Source organism: Acomys minous (genome assembly GCF_964271855.1).
Source record: "Acomys minous genome assembly, chromosome: 14".
NCBI classification, from domain to species: Eukaryota; Metazoa; Chordata; class Mammalia; order Rodentia; family Muridae; genus Acomys; species Acomys minous.
Genome location: NC_140496.1, coordinates 100,838,309 through 100,859,170, shown reverse-complemented (window position 1 = coordinate 100,859,170; position 20,862 = coordinate 100,838,309). Strand labels below are relative to the sequence as shown.

The window sequence follows — 20,862 nt, the reverse complement described above, 5'->3', positions numbered from 1 at the left end:
TAACCTTTTGGCTCACTCTCAGATTCCAAAAATGGTAGTTTTCTTAGAAGTACAAGGATTGAAAAGCTGACTCACAATAAATAATCCTGGGAGATATAATTCTACACAGCCTTTGACCTTATCCTTTGGCCTAAGTTGCTGCCGAGACCAGAGATGCCACAATATTCTCAGGACACAGGCAGCGATCACTGGAATGCATCTATTTATACCAAGAGGGGAAATTGTTTCATGTTCTGCAAAGTTGTTCTCTTCCAAAGGCAACAGCATCTCATTTTCTGAAAGGAGCATTTGGTGATGCTCATAAGTTTGCAATTTCAGCAAGTTCAGCTGGGTTCCCTAGTGCTATTCCCTACATTTCTTTCATTGCTCACTGCCAAACCTAAGCAGATTAGCATTCTGTATAGTCACTACCTAAATATCCCAGAATAAAACTGAGTGGTGAAACATAAAACAAATAATTTATGAGCAGTCTTTACATTGTACCTATTTGTTTATAATTTTAAAATAATGGGGCTTCTCATATAACAAATACCAAACAAACACGCAGACATATTGAGTGAATAAAAGAAGGAACTCACAACACACTGAAATCGATTTCAGTCACATCTCTAGACAACATGGAGGATGCTGACATGCACCATGCCACCCTCCACTGATGCAGGACCATGTGTTGCCTTTGCTCCACTGTGTCTAATTGTGCAGTCTTCCTAAAACTGGAGGATAGGCACAAGAAAAAAAGATGGCTAGTCAGAAATCTCCCACATGGAGTCCACTTCTCTCAGGAGAGGTTAATAAGACAGTTAATTTTAGTAGTCCTTGTTACTCGGGTCTTTGAATATTTGCGTAAATTTGTTTCTAATTTTTAAAGCTTAGCCATGGTTCCAGTTACTAACACAATCTCTTGCGTCCACTTGACCTTTGGAAGAGTACCACACTTGTGACATGAAGAAGCTAACAGAATCGAGGTGGTGGTGCACACCTTTGATTCCAGCTCTTTGGAGGCAGAGGTAAGTATATCTCTGTGAGTTTGAAACCAGCCTGGTCCAATCAAAGTTTCAGGCCAGCCTCAGCTACACAGTGAGAACCTATCTCAAAAGCCAATTGCCCAGAACAACAGCAACAACAACAAAGTAACAAAATAGCCACAAATTTAAAGATTCCATTTACCCACTTTTGTTCCTGATGCAGATGTTGAGGAATAGAAATCACTGTGATTGCCACCAATTTCTAATCCTTTCAGATCTTGGACTTGGCACTGTGGTAGTTGCAACCACCTTGTCACGACAGAAGGGATATTATAACACTAATTAGGGAGTGGATCAAATTTCTTCCCACACTTGTCCGTACTGTACTATGTAGTATCACGCATGATGTCATGTTGAATTTGATAAGTGACAGGCTTAAAGATAATGCTTTAGGTCACTGAGGCTGAAGAAGAGCAAGAAACAGTATGCTGTCAAGGATGCCACATACCTTGAAGAAGGGAGGAAGAATGACTGCAGAGACCTCAGTGTTTTGCACACTGGAATGGACCCAGCTTGCAGGGGCAGTGAAGCAGCCAGGAGACCAAGATGAGCTGACAGGGATGGCATTAAAATTGTCACCCTAGGGCTCAGATTCTGGAACTTTAGTTCTTGGTGTGGCAGTGATAGGAGATGGTGGGGATTATAGTCTAAAAGATAGGTTCAATTGAAAGTCAGAACACCAACGGAGGTGCTGTGGTCAGAAAGGATTAGTTCCTATGAGATCCTAACTTCATTCTCATAGATCAAGTTATTATAAGAATCATCTTGACTTAAGAGTCACTCTCTGGTTTCCGGTCTGGCTGTAGGATTGTTGTATCCCACACATGTGCCTGCTATAGTCATGTGTCTACTATGAGTCCACCACCACACCCTGGATCCCCAGAAGTGTGAGCTGAAAACAACCCAACAAAAACCAACCACTTTTCTTATCTTCTTGAGCCTTAGTCAGGCTCAAGTATTTTGTTATACCAAACAAACAAACAAATCCCAACACTTCTCCCCACCTTTTTTGCATCTAGTTGTAGCTTGGCCAAAGAAGTAGTCCCCTGTCCTTCATTGGGTGTGTGTGTGTGTGTGTGTGTGTGTGTGTGTGTGTGTGTGTGTGAGAGAGAGAGAGAGAGAGAGAGAGAGAGAGAGAGAGAGAGAGAGAGAGAGAGAGAGAATCCTTGACAAAGGTCCTCAAGATGCTATCTACTCTTTCTTTGAGACAAGGTTTCTCACTTGAGACAAGGTGTCCACTTGCCAAATAGATAAGGCTGGCTATTTAGCAAGCCCCAGGGACCTTCCTGTCTGTCTTTCTATAACTGTGTACCAACATGCTGAGGGTTTTGTTGTTGTTGTTGTTTTGTTTTGCTTTTAATGTGGGTTTGAAGGAATGAAGTCAAGTTCTGTGCTTTCAAGGCAAGCCCTTTCCTGCCTAAGCTATGTTCCTAGGCCCTGTGCTTACTTTTGTCATTCTGTTTTAACTTTTCCCTGACTGGTAAGCTAATATTTATATCACTGTCTGGAATTAGACATATTATGATTTTATTATAAGGTTGTATATGCCAAGACTGTCACTCAAGTTTAAAAGCTGCTGGAAGGGCTCCTGAGTGACCACAGACTCAACTTTACCATACCAAAATCTAGGACATAGCTGGCAGTTCCCTAAGCCTGCATATTTTTTCTTCCCTTCCTTGTTCATTTCCTATTTCTGATTTATACTTCCATTCTAGTGGAAAAGAAATATAAACAAACAAACAAACCCAGAAGTCTAGGAACATTTCATGAAGATCTTGTTTGAATAATTTACAAATTTCCCATTACCTTACATTTGCAAATTTTCGGTTGCAAGTCAGGGCTACATTACCAATTGCAACTGGGAAACTGATATCGACCAATACTAGAGTAGATCCAAAGATGCATGCCCCCAGGGATGAGGTTGCTGAAGTGTGCTCTGTTCCTCCTGTAACCTATGAGGTGGGCGCCGTTGGCCTCTCACATTTCGCAGAGGAGAAAGCTGGTGTAGAGGGGACTGAAACACAGGTCTACTGAGCATGAAAAGACAGTATAGAGACCACTAGATGTACAGTGGGAGTGAGTGTTCAGATAAAATCAACAAAAAGAAACACGGACATTTCTTTTTCTCTGCTTTGCACTGACTGCCTTGTGACCATCACTGAATTATGCGATAGCATGTGTGTCGTCCTATATATCCAGGATGTGTGGTGTGAGAGGATGTGCCCCAGACTTTTACAGAGAAGAAGAGTCCCATTGGAACTCACACCAAGACAAAACTCTGCCATCAGGATCCTAAGAAAAGAGGAAAACATAGCCTGAAGTGTATGCCTTTTAACATCCCAGGGAATCCTTTACGTTCACTGCGAAACACATTTCTCAAAAGGTGAAATGATAAATGAGGAAAAAGGTAATATATGTTTACAAGGATTTATGTCTGTAATGAACGGAAAAAACAAACAAACTATGGGGCAGCTAGTTAAGCAGGCTGATCCAGATGGGGCCTCAGACACCCTGCTGTGGTTGTCACTTCTTCAGAACACTGTGGCATTTAGTGGTCCTGGGTCAAGAAGTTGTTCCATATTCATAGTTGAATGAAAAATATCTAATATCCTTTCAGACACTAGACTCATCTCAATTTTATCAAAATAGATTCTAGAGACTTTTGCAAGCAGTTAGACAAATAACATCAAGTAAAGAAATGTCAGGAAGAGGCAGGTGGATCACTGTGAGTTCGAGGCCAGCCTGGTCTACAAAGCAACTCCATGACAGCCAAGGCTACACAGAGAAACCCTGTCTTGGAAAAAACAAACAAACAAAAAAAAAGTGAAATTACTTGGGTCGGATTTGTGAATTACTTGCAGGTTGTACTAGTGTGATAGTTTCTGTGATCACATTATTTAAATTTAATTGCAAGTACATTTTAGATGCCATCTTTCATAACATAACCTTTGTCTCTTTTAATTTTTAAAAATTTTTTCCAGTCGACTGGCATGGTATGAGGTGTCTTACCTTCTTTAACAGCCAAGAAACTCAACCAGACAGATGAGTAGATAAAGAAAATACCATACACAATGGAAATTTATTCAACCATAAAGAGGAATAAAATTATAATGTTTTCAGGAAAAATTGATGGAACTGGGTGTTATAATGTTAAACAAAACAAGCCAGACCCAGGAAGACAGAAAGCTACTTGTGTGGAATCTAGACTTCATCTTTATACATGTGTACAGGTGCTGGGCATGAAGGACAGAGATACTCCTGATGATGGGACTGGGTGGGGGGTGCGGGGGGGGGGAGGGAGGGGGAGGCGATCAAGGAGGAGGGAAGGAACATGACAGAATGCATGTGTGCACTTGATGAGAAAGGAATATTGTGTGTGTGGGAGGGCAGTGAGGAAGAAATGGGTAAACTCAGGCATGCAGAGTATCGTGTGTGTACGCAAACAACACACACAACTCATTGCTCTGTCTTCCAACTTTGAAAGTTAATTCTAAATTTTGGAAAAGAACACAGATTGATGCCTTCTAGAGAAGTTTTATGTGTTTGTGTAGCTGCATGGAGATTTTTAACGTCTTCTATTAAGTAAAACCTTTGTGCTGCAGACATGGCTGGTGAGTAAAGCCCTTGCCTTGCTGTGTAAACCTGACCAACCACATAAAAGTCAGGAAGGTGTGGCAGCTTCCAGTCATCCCAGGATCCAGGGGTCAGAGACAAAGGATCTCAGGCAAGCTGGCTCTCTAGTCTGTCTAGAATCAGAGAGCTCTGGGTTCAAGGAGAGACCCAATAAATTCAATGTACCCATGCCTGTGAGCATGCACACACGCACATACACACATGCACACACATACCACATACACACATAACACTTTAAAAATTAAGGATACTTTAGTTGCTATGAAAAACTAAGGAAGTACTAGGGAGACTCCTGGGTCTATTGCACGCTGGTTGTACAAGCATGACATCAAAGATACAGGCACCACCACACATGTGTGATCTCAGTACTGGGGAAGCGACAGGAAGATCCCCACAGCTCATCTGCCAGCCAACCTAGCCAGTCCAGTGAGCGCCAGGTTCAGTGAGAGACTTCATCTTAAAAACTAGGGCAGAAAATGATTGAAAAAGACGCTAGCCATTATGACCTCTATACACACAGATATGTACATATTCATGCATGACTACCATACTCTATACACACAGATATGTAAATATATATGTATGACTACCATACTCTATACACACAGATATGTAAATATATATATATGACTACCATACTCTATACACACAGATATGTAAATATACATGTATGACTACCATACTCTATACACACAGATATATAAATATATATGTATGACTACCATACTCTATACACACAGATGTGTAAATATACATGTATGACTACCATACTCTATTCACACAGATATGTACATATACATGTATGACTACCATACTCTATACACACAGATATGTACATATATATGTATGACTACCATACTCTATACACACAAATATGTAAATATACATGTATGACTACCATACTCTATACACACAGATATGTCCATATAAATTTATGACTACCATACAAACACACAAGAAGATAAATTTAGATTAAACTAACATGAAATTAAACTAAAGGGAGTAGAAAGGGCACAAGGGATAAACATGTGTGAAGAAAGCAGAACTGATCTACTGCTAAATGGCTGTCCCGGCTGGAGTTTCTATTGCTGTGATGAAACCCCATGACCAAAAGCAACTTGAGAGGCACAGTTTATTTGGTTTACACTTCCACGTTCATCATTAAAAGAAGTCAGGTCAGGGACTCAAATAGGGCAGGAACCTAGAGACAGGAGCTGATGCCGAGGCCATGGAAAGGCTCAGCTTACTGGCTTGCTCCCCATGCCATACTCAGCCTGCTTTCCGTTAGAACCTAGGGCCACCAGCCCAGGGGTGGCACCACCCACAACGGTCTGGGCCCTCCCCTATCAATCACTAACAAAATGTCCTACAAGTGTGCTTGCAGCGTGATCTTGTGGAGACAGTTTCTCAACTGAAGTTGCCTCAGGGGACAATAGGGTATGTCTAGTGGACATAAAACTAGTCAGCACCATGGGAGAAAATGTACAGAAGATTCCCCAAAAGCCAAACTAACCAAACAACCAAACAACAAAAACAAGATGTCTACATTCTCTCCCATCCAGCTACTATTTCAGAAGCATGAGTAAAAGTGCTAGGCATGGTGGCGCACACCTTTAATCCCAGCACTCGGGAGGCAGAGGCAGGCGGATCGCTGTGAGTTTGAGGCCAGCCTGGTCTACAGAGCGAGTCCAGGACAGCCAAGGCTACACAGAGAAACCCTGTCTCAAAAGATCAAAATAAATAAATAAATAAATAAATAAATAAATAAATAAAATAAAAGTGCAGACGGGTCCATCTTTAATGTATTCCCCAGCTCTCTGAAGTGCTTTAAGTGAGTTTGAAAGCCTGCCCCTGGTGGCAGTGCCCATCAGTGATCGATGTGCTATGACCAGCTCAGTTTTACAGATGTGAGATGGAGGATCCAGGAAGTAAATTAACTTGTCCATGGCCAGATATACAAGAAGGAGCGACCAGGAATAAATTCAGTGTGCGTTTTTAAAATATTCTATTAGGTCTCCCCCATCTGATCCAAGTCCCAAAGATGGCAATCACCTGCGAGCTTCTGCCCGTTCAGCCCTTTCGGTGCATCAGCTGCTAAGTCTCAGCCTGCCCATCTTTACAGCTGTTTTTCTTGTCCTTGCTTCCTGAGCTCTATGTTCCTGGCCCAGCATAAGAATCTCATGCTTCTCGATAATATTACTCATACATCTTCCTTTTATTTCCATGTGTATGTATGTGTGATCGCACATGTGTGTCTACAGGTGTGCATACATGCACATGTGTGTGCATAAATGTGGAGGCCAGAGTTTGGCATCCAGTGACTTCCTTAATCAGGCTCCATTTTTTTTTTTTGCAGTAAGGTAAAAATGTGTTTGATGAACCAGTAGATTGGGACTTAGCTTGTCTAGCTATATAACTTTCCCCAAAGACGCCTTGTCTCTTCCTTACGAGCTCTGGGATTTCAGGAGGTTCACTATACTCACTCAGCTGTTTATGTGGATTCTGGGGATGTAATCCAGCACTCACACAGCAAACTCTTTGTCCACTGAGCCATCTCTTCAGCCCCAATGTTACTCTTATTTCTAGTGAATACCTAAAATGCCTCAAATCCATCCTCCAAGTTATCATCCGAGTCATCCTGTTTCAGCAACACACATCTGATCCTGTCTTTGCCAGGCTGAAAGTGTTCATTAGCTCTTCAATGCCTCTCAACTACACCTAGAGTCCTAGTTTAACATAAAACACCCTTGAAACTATATAAGAATACTCTATGGAACAGCAAGCACTTTCGTGTCCTTGGAACAAATAGGAGAGATTACTGCTAATAGCAAGAAATTAAAGGATGAAGGGAGGTCTGTCACACCAGGCATTCCACCATCTGTTGGGTGCTGCAGAAAATGCATGGCACTGTCACAAGCTGATTCATTGCTACCAAAAGTAGTTGCATAGCTTGACGAGATCACCACATCTTCATGGTACCCGAGAGGCAATGATTGATCCAGAAAATTCCTTTTATTCCTGTCCTGCTAATCATACTCAGAACAAGCAGCTTGCTTTAAACAGCGAGGCCAGCATACACCATCATCATCATCGAATGGCCCTAGGAGACATTAACTCTTCATCCTGGTAGATAACATGTTTGCAGGAACCCTGAGAGCCTTTCACTTCCTCAGGATCCTGCATCAACATGCTGACAGCATTATGCTGACTGGACACTGAGAGCAAGGAGAAGCTACAACCTTGCCCGTATCAGTAAGACACTACCATGCTAGAGTGTGGAAAATGGCAATGAATATCCAATCTTGGGAAACTTTTAGAGCATAAGTGGGATAAAGGATTAAGATAGACCTCTACATTGATGGCCTTGGTAGAAACTGGTGTTCAACCATACGCCATTCCACTACCACACAACTGAGCTATCCCTCTTTAGGTGGGTGTTGCCCAGCCCACAAAAGCATAAGGTTAGAAGTGCACAAGATGTTAAATGTTCCACCGAATGGAAGCCATTTGCTAATTGATAATTCAGTAAGCTAAATCCTGGTCCCTTTTCAAGTGCTTTCCTAGTTGCTCCTTCTGCACTTTCCCTGTTCCTTCTTTCAGGGACTTTTTATATATAGACATTGACTTTTTAATTATTAAATTCTTTATGTGCATCTTCTGAGGGACTAATATTGCATCCTGTATTCTTCCCTTGCTCACCATGAATCTTTTATAGTACCTTTGCCCCTGATTTCCCAGGTAACTGTGGTGATAGGGCATATTTCTGGGACCATAGCTTTTCCACCTCATCCAGATCTTGTCAGCAGAATAATTTAACTGTCCTTGGAAGCTTTAATTTTTCCTAGTTTTCTCCAGTTGTCAGCCAGGTCTCTAACCATGGACAGCTCAGATAACAAATGCAAGGCTCTTTAGTTTGACAGAAAATTCTAGGCCAGCTTCTAGTTAGGGGAGGTATAATCCTTTATTAAAACCCTTACTTTATATATCACAGTAATTTTTATGCTCTAATTGAACCCTATTTAAAAGGAAACTATAGGAATACTGCTGGCAAGAAGTGAATAGCACAATTTAATTTTTTTTTTGCCACATATGCAATACTTGGTATTTTGCATGTTTGATGCTATTTTATCTTAGCAGTGATTCCATAAAGTATATACTAATTATGTTAGCTAATATGGTCAAATTAACAGGACCTAGAATTAGTTAGAAGACAAGGGCTCTGGGCATTCTTGTGAGAAATTACCTAGATAAGGTCAACTAAACTGGGAAGGTGCAACTTAACTGTGGGTAGCCTCAGATAGTTTTCTATTATTGTGAAGAGACACCATGATCGAGGTAACTTTAAAAAATCAATTTGGGGGCTTGCTCACAGTTTCAGAGGGTGAGTCCATGAACTTCCTGGCAGGAAACATGGCAGCAGAGAGGTGGGCATGGCACTGAGCTAGTAACGTAGAATTTAACCCTGATCCTTAATTGGAGGTGGAGAGAGAGGCTGGGCCTGGCATGGAGTTTTGAAACCTCAAAGCCCACGCCCTAGGGGTACACCTCCTCCAACAAGGCTTTACTGCTAATCTTCCCCTAAAACTGTTCTTACCAACTAGGGACTAAGCATTCAACTCTATGAGCCTATGTGGGCCATTCTCACGGTTCCATCCTCCAGGCTAGGATCCTGTACCAGATGAAAAGGAGAACAGTGCAAGCTGAGCACTCATCACTCTGCCTTCTGCCTGTGGCTGCAAACCGATCAGCTACCAGGAGGTCCCTCCACGACTCCCTGCAATGACCGACTGTGCCTTTAAATTGTGAGCCAAAATAAGGCCCTTCCTTCTTCCTTCCCTAACTTGCTTTTTGTCAGGTGTTTTGAGGTAGTAATTCACACGTTAATTTATCCTATTGTAGGAACGAGGGATGTGAGGGTACCTGATGTATAAAGTGTGCATTGCCTCAAAGGACTGAGCCTGAGCTGGCCGGCCCTGTCTGCAGCACACCAGCTCTGGGTCCGTCCTCCACAGCCACACGTTTCTCTTCGCTTTCTCTATTTATCAGTTTCTACTACTTCTGGGAGCTAGAAAGCTAGATATGACTCTTGGATCTGTGCTTTATTTAAATATTTATTTTGTTTTTAACTTTTATGTATTTGAGTGGCTTTGTTGCACACACACGTGTACCATGTGCCTCCTACAGATGCCAGAAGGGGGCAGTCTCGAAGGACTTGGAATTACAGAAAGCTGCGAGCCACCATGTGAGTGAAGGGACCCAAACCCAGGTCCTCTGCAAGAGCAGCAAGTGTTCTTATCCACTGAGCCTTCTGTCTGGCTGAAAATCTGTACTTTGAAGTTTTATTGATAGCATACCTAAGTATGCTTCTAGGTGATATTGTTGTTTTGTTTTCTTTTGTTTTTTGTTTTTTTTTAATTTCAGCATCTTAAACTGTGGTTGTGACCTCATGTAGATTCACATAATTGAGTGGAGATGGGGGTGAAAATTTGGCAACAATAAAATGTTTATGAAGTTGCAACCGCAAAAATTAATTCAAAACCAAAACCATAATAAACCTAATGTGTGTCTGGAAATGCTTATTTGTGTTACATGATGCAACTTCACTGCAGCCCTGGCTGTAAACACATGAGCCTCACTTTGCCCTGCACGTAGCCTCAGCCACACAACACCAGTGAACCTTGCCTGAAAAAAAAAATGCAGCTACAAGGCCACTTTATGTTATGAATTATTGTGAGTTTACTGCGTATACAAACATGTCTGCTGTTACAGAAACATAATGGCTAAATTTTAGGAAACAAGATAGTTTCTACCATCATCTCTCAGCAAGAAAATATCAAATTATATATCTTGGGATTATGAGGAGTTAGAGTGCTGTTCAGATGTAGGCAGTGACAGCTCATTCTCCACGTGGGGGGGAGGGGGTAGAGGGGAGGGGAGGGGACTCGGCTAACACTCTGACATGACCTCTGGTGCCCACGACTTGATCACTACCCCTTGGCAGTGCAGCCTTGTGGGCATGCAGAGGAAGGGGATGCAGGCTATCCTGATGAGACCTGATAGGCTGTGGTCAGATAGCGGGGAGGAGGGCCCCTTGTCTGAGGCCTGGGAGAGGGGAATGGAGTGGAAGGAAGAGGGAGGGTGGGACCAGGAAGATAAGAGGAAGGGGATAACAATTGGGATGCAATGTGAATAAATTATTTTTTTAAATAAAAAATAAAAATAACATTAGCGGCCATCTTTAAATCGTGGCCTATATGGTGTTGCACAGCTGGTCATCTGTCTGCTCTTCCAAATGTAGAAAGCAAAAGGAGACTGTTAGAGCTGCAACTACAGAAGCCAGATCCATTCATGTTTTTATTCTATCAACAATTATAGAATGAGAAACTTATATATAGTGCTCTTTCAAAATATGGCCTTTTAAGGATGTTGTGGTTTCTTCTATTTGTAATCAAAATATCCCACATACACTACATATGTACTTTACACTGGAGAAAATCATAACGTTCAGATTTATTCATATTTTATCATCTGAAATACAAACTACTATGCTGTTTTCCCAAGTTTTTGGTTAGGTTTCTATTCTCTAAAAGTGAGTACTCTACAATTTTTATACTTTATAATAACAAGGGAAAATATATTAATCAATTTTGTTGTAGCAATACATTAAGCAACTAACTTTATAAAGATGTCATGTCTAAAACACAGGACCTTGCTCACTTCCTGTTTTGACATTTCACAGAATTTCATGCATGGTGGAGCTGGGCATGGTGGGCGTAAGTAGAAATTTTGGTTGATGACTTTGTCTAGTAAGATGTTTGCACCTCAAGGGTTAGGAGTTGATGACTGAACATCAGGGAAGTTTTGAGAGTCGTAGCTTTTTATACTCACATTTTATCTGGGTGGCAGTTAAGTCTTTAACTTCCCATCACGTTTTGAAACTAGGAATCTAAGATATGCATATATTCAATATTTTTTTCCAATTTGGTATTTTCTGCCTTTTTAAGTTATATTAACTCAATATTTTTGCTAGCCAAGTTTCATATGTGCTTTGAGACCTTTAGTCATTAGCTGCTAAACTAGTCTCCAAATCCTTCAAATGAGTGCTCCCATACAAGATCCCAATACTATTAAAAAGCCTTAGATACAGCTCGACATTCTTAACACTGTAAATCAAATATGCAGGGCTCCCATATTGGCGGCATTTTATTCACATGTGTAAGTCTGAATTTACACTTACACATTTGGGGCTGGTTTTATACCGACTGGCAATTCCTTCAGTTGCTTTCTCATTTGGTTTGTAAGTGTTATTTAATTGAAATGACTTACAGGAAAAGAACATTTTGCTTTCTGCAGGTAGTCATATTGTTCTCCAACTGTTTCAAAGACATTAAGAAGAAACTGCTGGGGAGATGGCTCAGTAGGTAACAGCACCTGATGTGCAAGCGTGAGAACCCAGATTTGAATCCTTAGCACTCAACAGAAAAGCTGGGCATGGCTGCACATACTCCTGTAACCCTGGTGCTTGAGGAGTGGGGAAAAGACTGGGGAGTCCATGGGGGGGGGGAGGTTGCTAGCTGTCAGCTTAGCTCAAGTTCACTGAGAGATCCTGTTTCAAGGTACCCAATAGGTACACACATCCATGAATACATGGGTATACCTAACACACACACACACACACACACCATGACCAAAAGCAAATAGGGGAGAAACAGGTTTATTTGGCTTGTACTTCCACATTGTAGTCCATCACTGAAAGAAACCAAGATAGGAATTTAAGCAGGGCAGAAACCTAAAGGCAAGAGTTGATACAGAGGCCATGGAGGGGTGATGCTTACTGGTTTGCTCCCCATAGCTTGCTCAGCCTGCCTTCTTATAGAACCCTGGACCAACAGCCCAGAAATGTCCCCACCCACAGTGAGCTGGGCTCTCCCACATTGAACACTAGTTAAGAAAATGCCCTACAGGCTTGCCTGCAGCCCCATCTTATGGAGGCATTTTTTTTCAGTTGTGGTTGGTTCTCACCTCTCAGATGACTCTAGCCTGACAATTGACCCAATGTCAACTTGACACACAACAGTTTTTAAGATATAACCTTGTCTTTTTAAAATTTATTTTTGTTTATCTCCAAGATCTCAGATTAATAAATGCCCCAAATGCAAAACATATTACAAATTTTAAAATCCTGTAGTCTTTACCAAATTCAAACACTTTGAATGTTCAGTCTCTGTGAAAATACAAAACTCTTTTAAAATCCAAAAATCTCTTTTAAAATTTCAGTCTCTCGACTGTGGCCTCTTATAAAATCAAAAATAAGCAAAATACTTTCTTACTTAAAGAGGGAAGAACCAGTGCACAGTCACAATCTGAACAAAGCAAAACCATATTCCAACAGTGTAAATATTTCAATGTCCAATATCTGGATTCACTCACGGTCTTCTGGGCTCTGCCCTGGGTTTGGCTCACTTCTCCAGACTCACACGCAGGGGCCCACACAGCTTGTCTTCCAGGCTCCAGTTGGCTGCACTCTGCACCTCCTCTGATCTTAGAGATTCTTTCATGATACTGGCATCTAGAAAATACAGGGGGCTGCAACTGGGCTGCACTTTCACCTTGGGTTCTCCTCATAGTGCAAAGCTTCAACTGTCTCCATGACCCCTTCATGACCTTTCACCATTAACCTCCCAGCTGCACCTTCACCAATGGCCTCCCGGCTGCACCTTCACCAATGGCCTCCCAACAGTGCCAAACCTCAGCTACTCTCCATGGCCCCTTCATGCCTTCAAAACCAGTACCACCTGGGCGACTCTTACACATCCCCAAGTGTGTGCAAGGTACACCCACCACAGCTTGGGAAGAAATACTTCCCAAAAGTTTTCACCTCACTGATGCACACTGATTGCTAAACAAGAAAACGCCCTGCAGGCTTGCCCACAGCCCAGTCTTACGGAAGCATCTTCTCAATTGAGGATCCCTCCCTTCAGATGACATTAGCCTGTGTCAAGTTGGCATAAAATTAGCCAGAACAATACCTATTTTGTGGTATGAAAAAAAAAAACCACTAAAATCTGTGTTGTCCGCAAAGAACATATGCTGCTTATTAGGCAATTAGACTTAAAACATGCTAAAAAATAATTTAAAAAAAATTTTAAACCACTGAATGATGAGAAAAAGCAAAGGAAGGGGGAATTATGTAAGGACATGTAAGACAGGGTGTGGGGCTCCTTGTCTGGAATCAAGGTCGAATCTAGAGTATGGAGAAAAATTAAATATTTTCTAAATATTTAGACTACAGTAAAGACTACAGTATCCTAAACTACTCATAAGCTGCAAGTTGCAAGTAGCACGAAAGTAAATCAATCAATAGTAAAGGAGGTTGTGTATTGCAGAGATTTAACACTGTTCTCAAAGACCCGGTCTTCCACTGGAGAATGTCGACTTGTTTTTTCAGTCAGGCAGGCAAAATAAGCAAGGGTAAGGGCACAGGCAGGACCTGCGGAGAAGTGGAGAGCTTTCTCAGAGACCCTTAAAGTTCATCTTTACAAATGTGGATTGCGTGTCTGCCAGTGTTAGCTGTGATGGGTCCCTGAAAAGCAATAGTTGAAAATGGATTGGTTAGTAAAGAAATAAATCTAATAGAAATTGTGCGTGTTTGTAAGGAAGAAAACAGACTTTGGAAGGGCGCTAGCAGTCTCTGTCTTGAGCTTTTATCGCTTATTTTCTTAATAATAGAGTTGGGTTTGACCATCTGGATTACACATATGTTCTTCCACCACTACCCTTCACTGAGAAGGGTAGTGCCCTGAAGGCAGGGTCTTTTCTCACGTTGTACTGTACACACTACATGACTGGGATCATTCTCATGAAGGAAAGTGGACGAGGATGGGTTCCTTGTTCTTTTAAACCTATTTTCAACTTCGCCATCTGCCCTGTTCCTCACTGTCCTGGGAATGCAGACTTCTTTCCCAGGAGTCTTGGCACTTCTCTGTTCTGAGCGGGCGTGGCTCATTCTGTTTCTTATGCTTCAGTCCTCTGGTCCCATCCATCCGTCTTTCGCTTTTTTAACCTTAGAAGAGACTGTTACTTGAGAAGTAAAATCATTGTCACCATCCTAGAGTCTGGGAAGCCCGAGATCAAGACGTCAGTCTGGTTGGGATCTTCTGGCTGTTGGAACATTGCAGAACGTTTCTCCTACTAGGTCTGGGGGCAGGCCCAGCCCCTCTTGCTCCACTTACAAGCTCACTAATCACATAATGGAAGCTTCATTCTCCTCATCTTGCGGAGCCTCAGCTGCTTCCCCAAAGCCCCCAACAACCAAGCATTGTACACAAAGGAAATTAGGGATTACGTTTCTACTACATAAAGCCCAAAGGACACCTTCCAGCCACTGTGGTCAAATTCCCTGACCCACTATCATTTGCACTTATGTGTTTATTCACTTGGGTGTCCTTTCCCACACTGGAGTTAAATATGTCCCTTTCAGTGAGCCCATGAAAGTCAGTCCATACTTAAAATACAGCATGAGAGAAGCCCCTTACCTTCCATGCACTTGTCTCTCAGTCTTCCCCTTTAGACTGATTCTTTGATATCATAATCCTCAGTGAGAAGAACTTACAGGGTACACAAGCACAGAAAATGTTTGATGCATGAATAAACAGGTGAGCTCTGTCACTTGACACTTCAAACAGCATTGCCTGGAGACACAGGAAACAATAGCTGTAAAGGTTATTTTTAAAAAGGTGGGACATTTTTGCATTCTTCTCTCTTAGTAGATTAAATAGCCAAATAAGGGCACAGACAGAATACTTGAACACTATGGTTAGCAGACCTAACAACACATAGGAAATATCAACTACTGCAGAACACATTATTTTCATGAGACTTGTGACACGTGCAACATTAACCCAAAATTTGTCACAAAGAACAGTGAAAACAATCAAAGCAGAAATAATATGCAGGACAGATTCTGATGATAGCATAACAATAAAAAGTTAGCAAAGTATAACTGGGGGCTGGGGAGATGGCTCAGTGGTTAGAGCACACCCTACATACACTGCTGCAGACCTGAGTTTAGTTCCCAGTACTCATGTTGTTTGCATCACAACAGCCTGAAACTCCAGCTGCAGGGGACAGGGGTCCACACCTCTGGCCTCCACGGGCACCAACACTCATGTGCACAGAAGCGCACATAATAAAAATTATAAAAATAAAGAGCTCTTAAATGTATAACTGCGAATTCTCTTGATAGGTTTTATTTAAAATGTAGGGCCACGTTTGAGTTAATTTTTACGGAAAGCACAGGAACGGATCGAAGTTATTTCTTTATTCAGATATCTACACGTTGCAGTATGGACCATTAAAAGTGTACCTTTCGCTCACCTGTGTGGTCTGTTTCTGGACTGGTTCTTCTCAACCCACCTATATTTACACCAAGAGCTACTGGTGTCAGTCTTATGGCTTCGTCATGTCTCCAAGTTAGTCAAATGTTCCAACTTGCTTCTTTTTTTCAAAATTATATTAACTTTAAAAAGCTTTTGCGTATTTATGTGAAATTTTCTTTTCAGTCAACTAGCCAATTTTACAAGAAGTCTTTCTCTAATCCTCTATTCTTCAATGATTCAATATCTGGACAGCTATTCTTTTTTGCCATTTGTAGAACTCAGAAACATCTGATTCTGACACAGTCTTTTAGATAGTACATGAATAATGGATTCCTATTGAGGATGCTTTCTTTTTCTTTTCTTTTCTCTTCTTTCTTCCTTTTTTTTTTGTTTCTTTTCTTCTTTTTCTGGATAAAGGGTTTCTCTGTGTATCCTTGGCTATCCTGGACTCATTTTGTAGACCAGGCTGGCCTCAGAATGATCCACCTGCCTCTGCCTTCCAGGGTGCTGGGATTACAGGAGTGCACCACCACACCTGGAAGAGAATGCTCTTCTAATAATCAAAAACAGCGTGTATGTAACTCCAGGTGATCAGTATTAACTAAGCAATAACCACACTACACTTGTAAAGCATAACTGCCTAGATTACTCCTACTGCACCTAAAAAGCCCACATAAATGTCTGGACTAGCCCGAATAAGAGATGTAGCTGAGCATAATCTGATGCTTTCTTTAACATTATTTTCAATTGTGGGTCTCTAATAATAAGGATTGTTAATAATAGGGACTCTAATAATAAATGAGCTGTGTAAACAAACCAGAATGATGGTATAAAAAAAATGACAAGAAATTCAAAACTGTTGATCATATTTTCTATATTGTAAACAAATAATTTACTTTCCTTTCAAAATAGACAAAAAAGGGAGATGCCTTTTAAAATTTTACTTATTGTCAGGATGTAGATAGAGTATATATAACCTCCTTGTATGTATGTATGTATGCACATTCACATGAATGTGGACACATCTGTGTGTGTAGGTAGGTGCACAGGTGTGCGTGTGCAGGCTCTACACTGATGTTGGGAGTTCTCCATCATTTTCCACCTTGTATGAGGCAGAGCATCTTGCTCAACGTGGAGCTCATTTCTCCCTCCTGCCTAACCTAGCCTGGCTAGGAAGTGTGCTCTCAGGACTCCACCTCGACTTCCTTCCCTGGCAGCTAGCTCCCCACATGAGTGTTGAGAAGGCTGCAGAAGTAGAAACCTGGTCCTCAGGCTCACCAAGTCAGAGCTTTACTGATGAGCCATGTTGCAAGATCCTGCCTTTCTAAGAGGTGTCAATAGCTCCCTTTCCAAATGAATGCTCAATGGATGGCTTCTCTCTCACTAGAGACTCATGACTGAAAGTAGCATTAAGGGAGGAGAGACATTATGTACACTTTTACCATTTAAGCTAGTCTCCAAACATGTATACATATTAAAGTCACTGCTATGGAGGCCACAGGAGTATTCTAGGGTCTAGGAAGGGCCTTCTCAGAACAAAGTGGTGTGTGCACGGTTTGTTACTAGACTTTAAAAGTACACAAAACAAGTACCACATTCACCAAGCTAAATGTAACTGGAAACGGGTGTGAGATCAGTGCATGCTGACACATCCTCACGTAGTACAAGTCAGTCCATGTTTTTTGTCTCCTACTCTTTCTCTCAGGAAGGGTCTATGTAGCCCTGGATGTCCTAGAATTCATTGTGAAAGGAAAATTATGTACCCTCATAATCCCGTCATATAGCTTCTCCCGGCCGACCTGGGCAAAGGAGATGGTTTGTTGTAGGTAACAGACAGAGGCACCCAATCTCACAACAAAAGGAGGATATGCCAGTTTCTTTGCTTTTGAACCTCTAGCAAAAAGGAGTCTAACAAGACCAGCAAAACCAATAACACTAAGTCTTGGGGAAAACCCAGGAGGCGCATTTTGAAGATATCCATAGCTGTCTAATCCCCACTGAACAAAGTGTCCACCTTGGGTTGAGTTTGGGAGTGTATTTCTTGATACCACTTGTATATGGCTCACAATGATGTTGGGATTGTGAGTTGTTTTCTTCAAGTTAAGTTCTTGGCTCCTTGGCATATATTTAGACTGACTCTCGGGAACTGAGGAGAGTGAAAGCTGATCCATCTTCATGTGATTTCTTACTTTTTAAAAGATTTGTTTATTATGTATACAGTGTTCTGCCTGCATGTACACCCTCACGCCAGAAGAGGTCACCAGATCTCACCACAAATGGTTGTGAGCCACCCTGTGGTTGCTGGGAACTGAATTCAGGTCTTTTGGAAGAGCCGGCAGTGCTCTTAGCCTCTGAGCCATCTCTCAAGCCCCCTTTCATGTGAGTTTTGTGAGTTGAGTCCTTTTGGGGTGCTGTGTAGACTCTTAAGGTGAGCAGGATCTCTGAATTACCTTGAACTTGTTGCTGGCAGCTGTGGCTCGGGCAGGGTCACCCAAAGCATCTCTTATGGAGGAAAACATTTCACTGGGGCTGGTTTATAGTCTCAGAGGTTTAGTCCATTATCATGGTGGTGGAAAGCATGGCAGTGCACAAGCAGACATGGTGCTGAAACTGACAGTTCTACATCATGATCAGCAAGCAGCAAGGAGACTGTGCCACTGAGTGTAGCTTGACCATAGGAGACTTCCACAGAGATACACTTTCTCCAACAAGGCCACACCTCCTAATAGTGCCACCCACCATGGGCCAAGCATTCAAATCACCATACTATCCCACCTCAGTTTCTATGTGGGTCCTTCGGCTGGATCTAAGAATAGAAAACCCAGAGCTGATTAACAAGAGAAACGGGTAAGTGATTAACTTTACAAGCACAAGAAGGTCTGAAGCATTGACTGACATGGCACTTGCACACTTCTTCAGACCAATGAAACATCTGCAATGGGCTGACAGGACAAAAGTATATGTGGATGGCAGGGCATGTCCCTAAACACACACACACACACACACACACACACACACACACACACACGCACGCACACGCACACATGCACGCACACATATGAGGGGGTATGTTTGAGATTTATGTCAGAGTTTGTTTATTATAGTTTGTTGAAGCCGCACTTAGTAGTATCTAGTGATTAAGGTTATTTTCTGACCTAGTCATGTAAAGGGCATCTTCCCCAAACAATATGGCTTGCTGTAACAAAAGGGAACCAACGGTCAATTCTGAAGTTTTAACTCTTCAATTCATATTAAATTGGAATAACCAACACACTATTTTGGTATGTTTTTTCTTTTTCATGTCATGTCCTTCTAAATTCTGCAATGACTGTGCAACCTCAGCGAAGTCCTTTAATGTCTGCCTCTGTGCCTCAGCTGGATCTAAAGTAAAACAATGACAGTGGTCCTATATTTTCATAGAAACCTTTGAGGAAACCAGTCACTACTCGCCTAACACTCAGAATGCAATATACCTGGTGTACATGCTTGCTAATTTAACATAATTGGCAATAAGAAATAGAAGCATGAATTTGTTTTAGAATCTTTCACAGTCACTGTTTTTTTTTTTTTCCGGTAACAAAACTTGGAAAATGTTCTGAGAAATCTCCTCAGCTTACTTTCAAGTTAACAGCCACCCACCTATTAGACGCCAGCCGTGCTTTGTGCTCCAAAGACACAAAAATAAATTTACACAGTCTCTGCCCTTCCAGAAGTCAATCTTTCTGTTCTAATTTTCAAATGTCTGCTTACATAGCAAAACTCAAAAGAATAGAGAACAGAAACTACTAGAGAGCTAGGTAATTAAACATCTAATAACCTCACAGAAAACTCCAGTACTCTAAAGATGAAAGCACAACAACCAATTGGAAATGTGTTTATTTTGAAATCTGCACATGACAGTACTTGTGTAAAATATTTTCCCGTATCTCTCTTTAGGAAATCTGACAGAATTTGTGAGGGCAATCAGGTGGGACTACATACACAGGGCGAACTCTGGAAGGAACAGCCTGTCAAGATAGGTGATGGACTTGGTGAGCTGGGAGGCTACATTGACAAGCTGGGTACAGAGAGCAGACATTGCTGGCCAATGCTGACCTGGGGATCAGCAGGGTCCTCAGGATGGCGAGGGGCGCACGCAGGTTCCCCCAGCCTCACAGAAGGATCCTCTCCCCCGTGTGAGGGTAGCCTTAGCGTGCGGAACGCGCGCCACGCGGATGCAGGAGCAGGCCGAGCCCCGGCACTGTGCCCCCCGCCCGGCTCCAGGGCACCGGATGCTACGCCGAGGAAGAACTCGAGGTTCTTCCAAGCTAACGGTTCCCATGTCCCGCGCTACCTCGGGATTGGCCTCCGAGCCCAAGTCGAGCATCCACAGCACAGAGCTTATCAGTCGTCGCTTCAGCCCAGCACAGAGGGGCTCCTGCCCGCCAGGGGGGCTCGCACACGTCACTTCCGGCGCGCCCGCCGGGGGAAGAGGCGGAGGTCGCGCTCTGGGTGTGCGGCTAACCGGGGACGCGCCGTGCCGGGGGCGAGCCTGGAGGGCGGGCTCGGGAAGGGGGAGTGTCTGCGCGCCGCCGCCGCCGCCGCCGCCACAGTCCGGGTAGCTGCCGGGGAGCTCGCCGCATCGCTCGACACCCGGCCGCTCGGCGCACCCGGACACCGCGCTCCAGGGTCTGGTGGAGCGGAGCAAAAGCGGCAGTGAGTTGCTGCGGACTGCGGGGCGGCGGGACGGCCCCGGTCCCCTCCCCTGGTCACTCCTGCTTGCCAAGTCCCGGGTCATGGGGAACACTGCGATCGCCAAGAAAGGCAGCGAGGTGGAGAGCGGTGAG

The 20,862-nt window shown here is 42.7% G+C and overlaps 2 protein-coding genes across 4 annotated transcripts in view; one reads left to right on the top strand and one right to left on the bottom strand.

Moving 5' to 3' along the window:
- Nucleotides 1-12,355: 12,355 nt before the first annotated feature.
- On the bottom strand, nt 12,356-20,813 carry LOC311583022 (uncharacterized protein; the record flags this gene model as incomplete). Of its 3 annotated transcripts, none has more annotated exons than XM_084756386.1 (3): nt 12,356-13,227; nt 15,194-15,349; nt 20,370-20,813. In XM_084756386.1, 2 exons carry the CDS (start codon nt 20,811-20,813, stop codon nt 15,212-15,214), a joined length of 582 nt encoding a protein of 193 aa, XP_084612512.1. In that variant the 3' UTR covers nt 12,356-13,227; nt 15,194-15,211. The 3 variants fall into 3 exon arrangements, with proteins under 3 accessions (XP_084612512.1, XP_084612513.1, XP_084612514.1); XM_084756387.1 differs by lacking the exon at nt 12,356-13,227 and adding an exon at nt 14,085-14,241; XM_084756388.1 differs by lacking the exons at nt 12,356-13,227; nt 15,194-15,349 and adding an exon at nt 18,742-18,842.
- The window catches only part of PRKACB (protein kinase cAMP-activated catalytic subunit beta), a 91,981-nt gene continuing 91,842 nt past the window's right edge, over nt 20,724-20,862 (top strand). Inside the window, exon 1 of the mRNA XM_084756383.1 lies at nt 20,724-20,857. Coding sequence (XP_084612509.1) covers nt 20,812-20,857 — 46 coding nt within the window. The 5' untranslated portion in view covers nt 20,724-20,811. The remainder of the gene's footprint in view (nt 20,858-20,862) is intronic.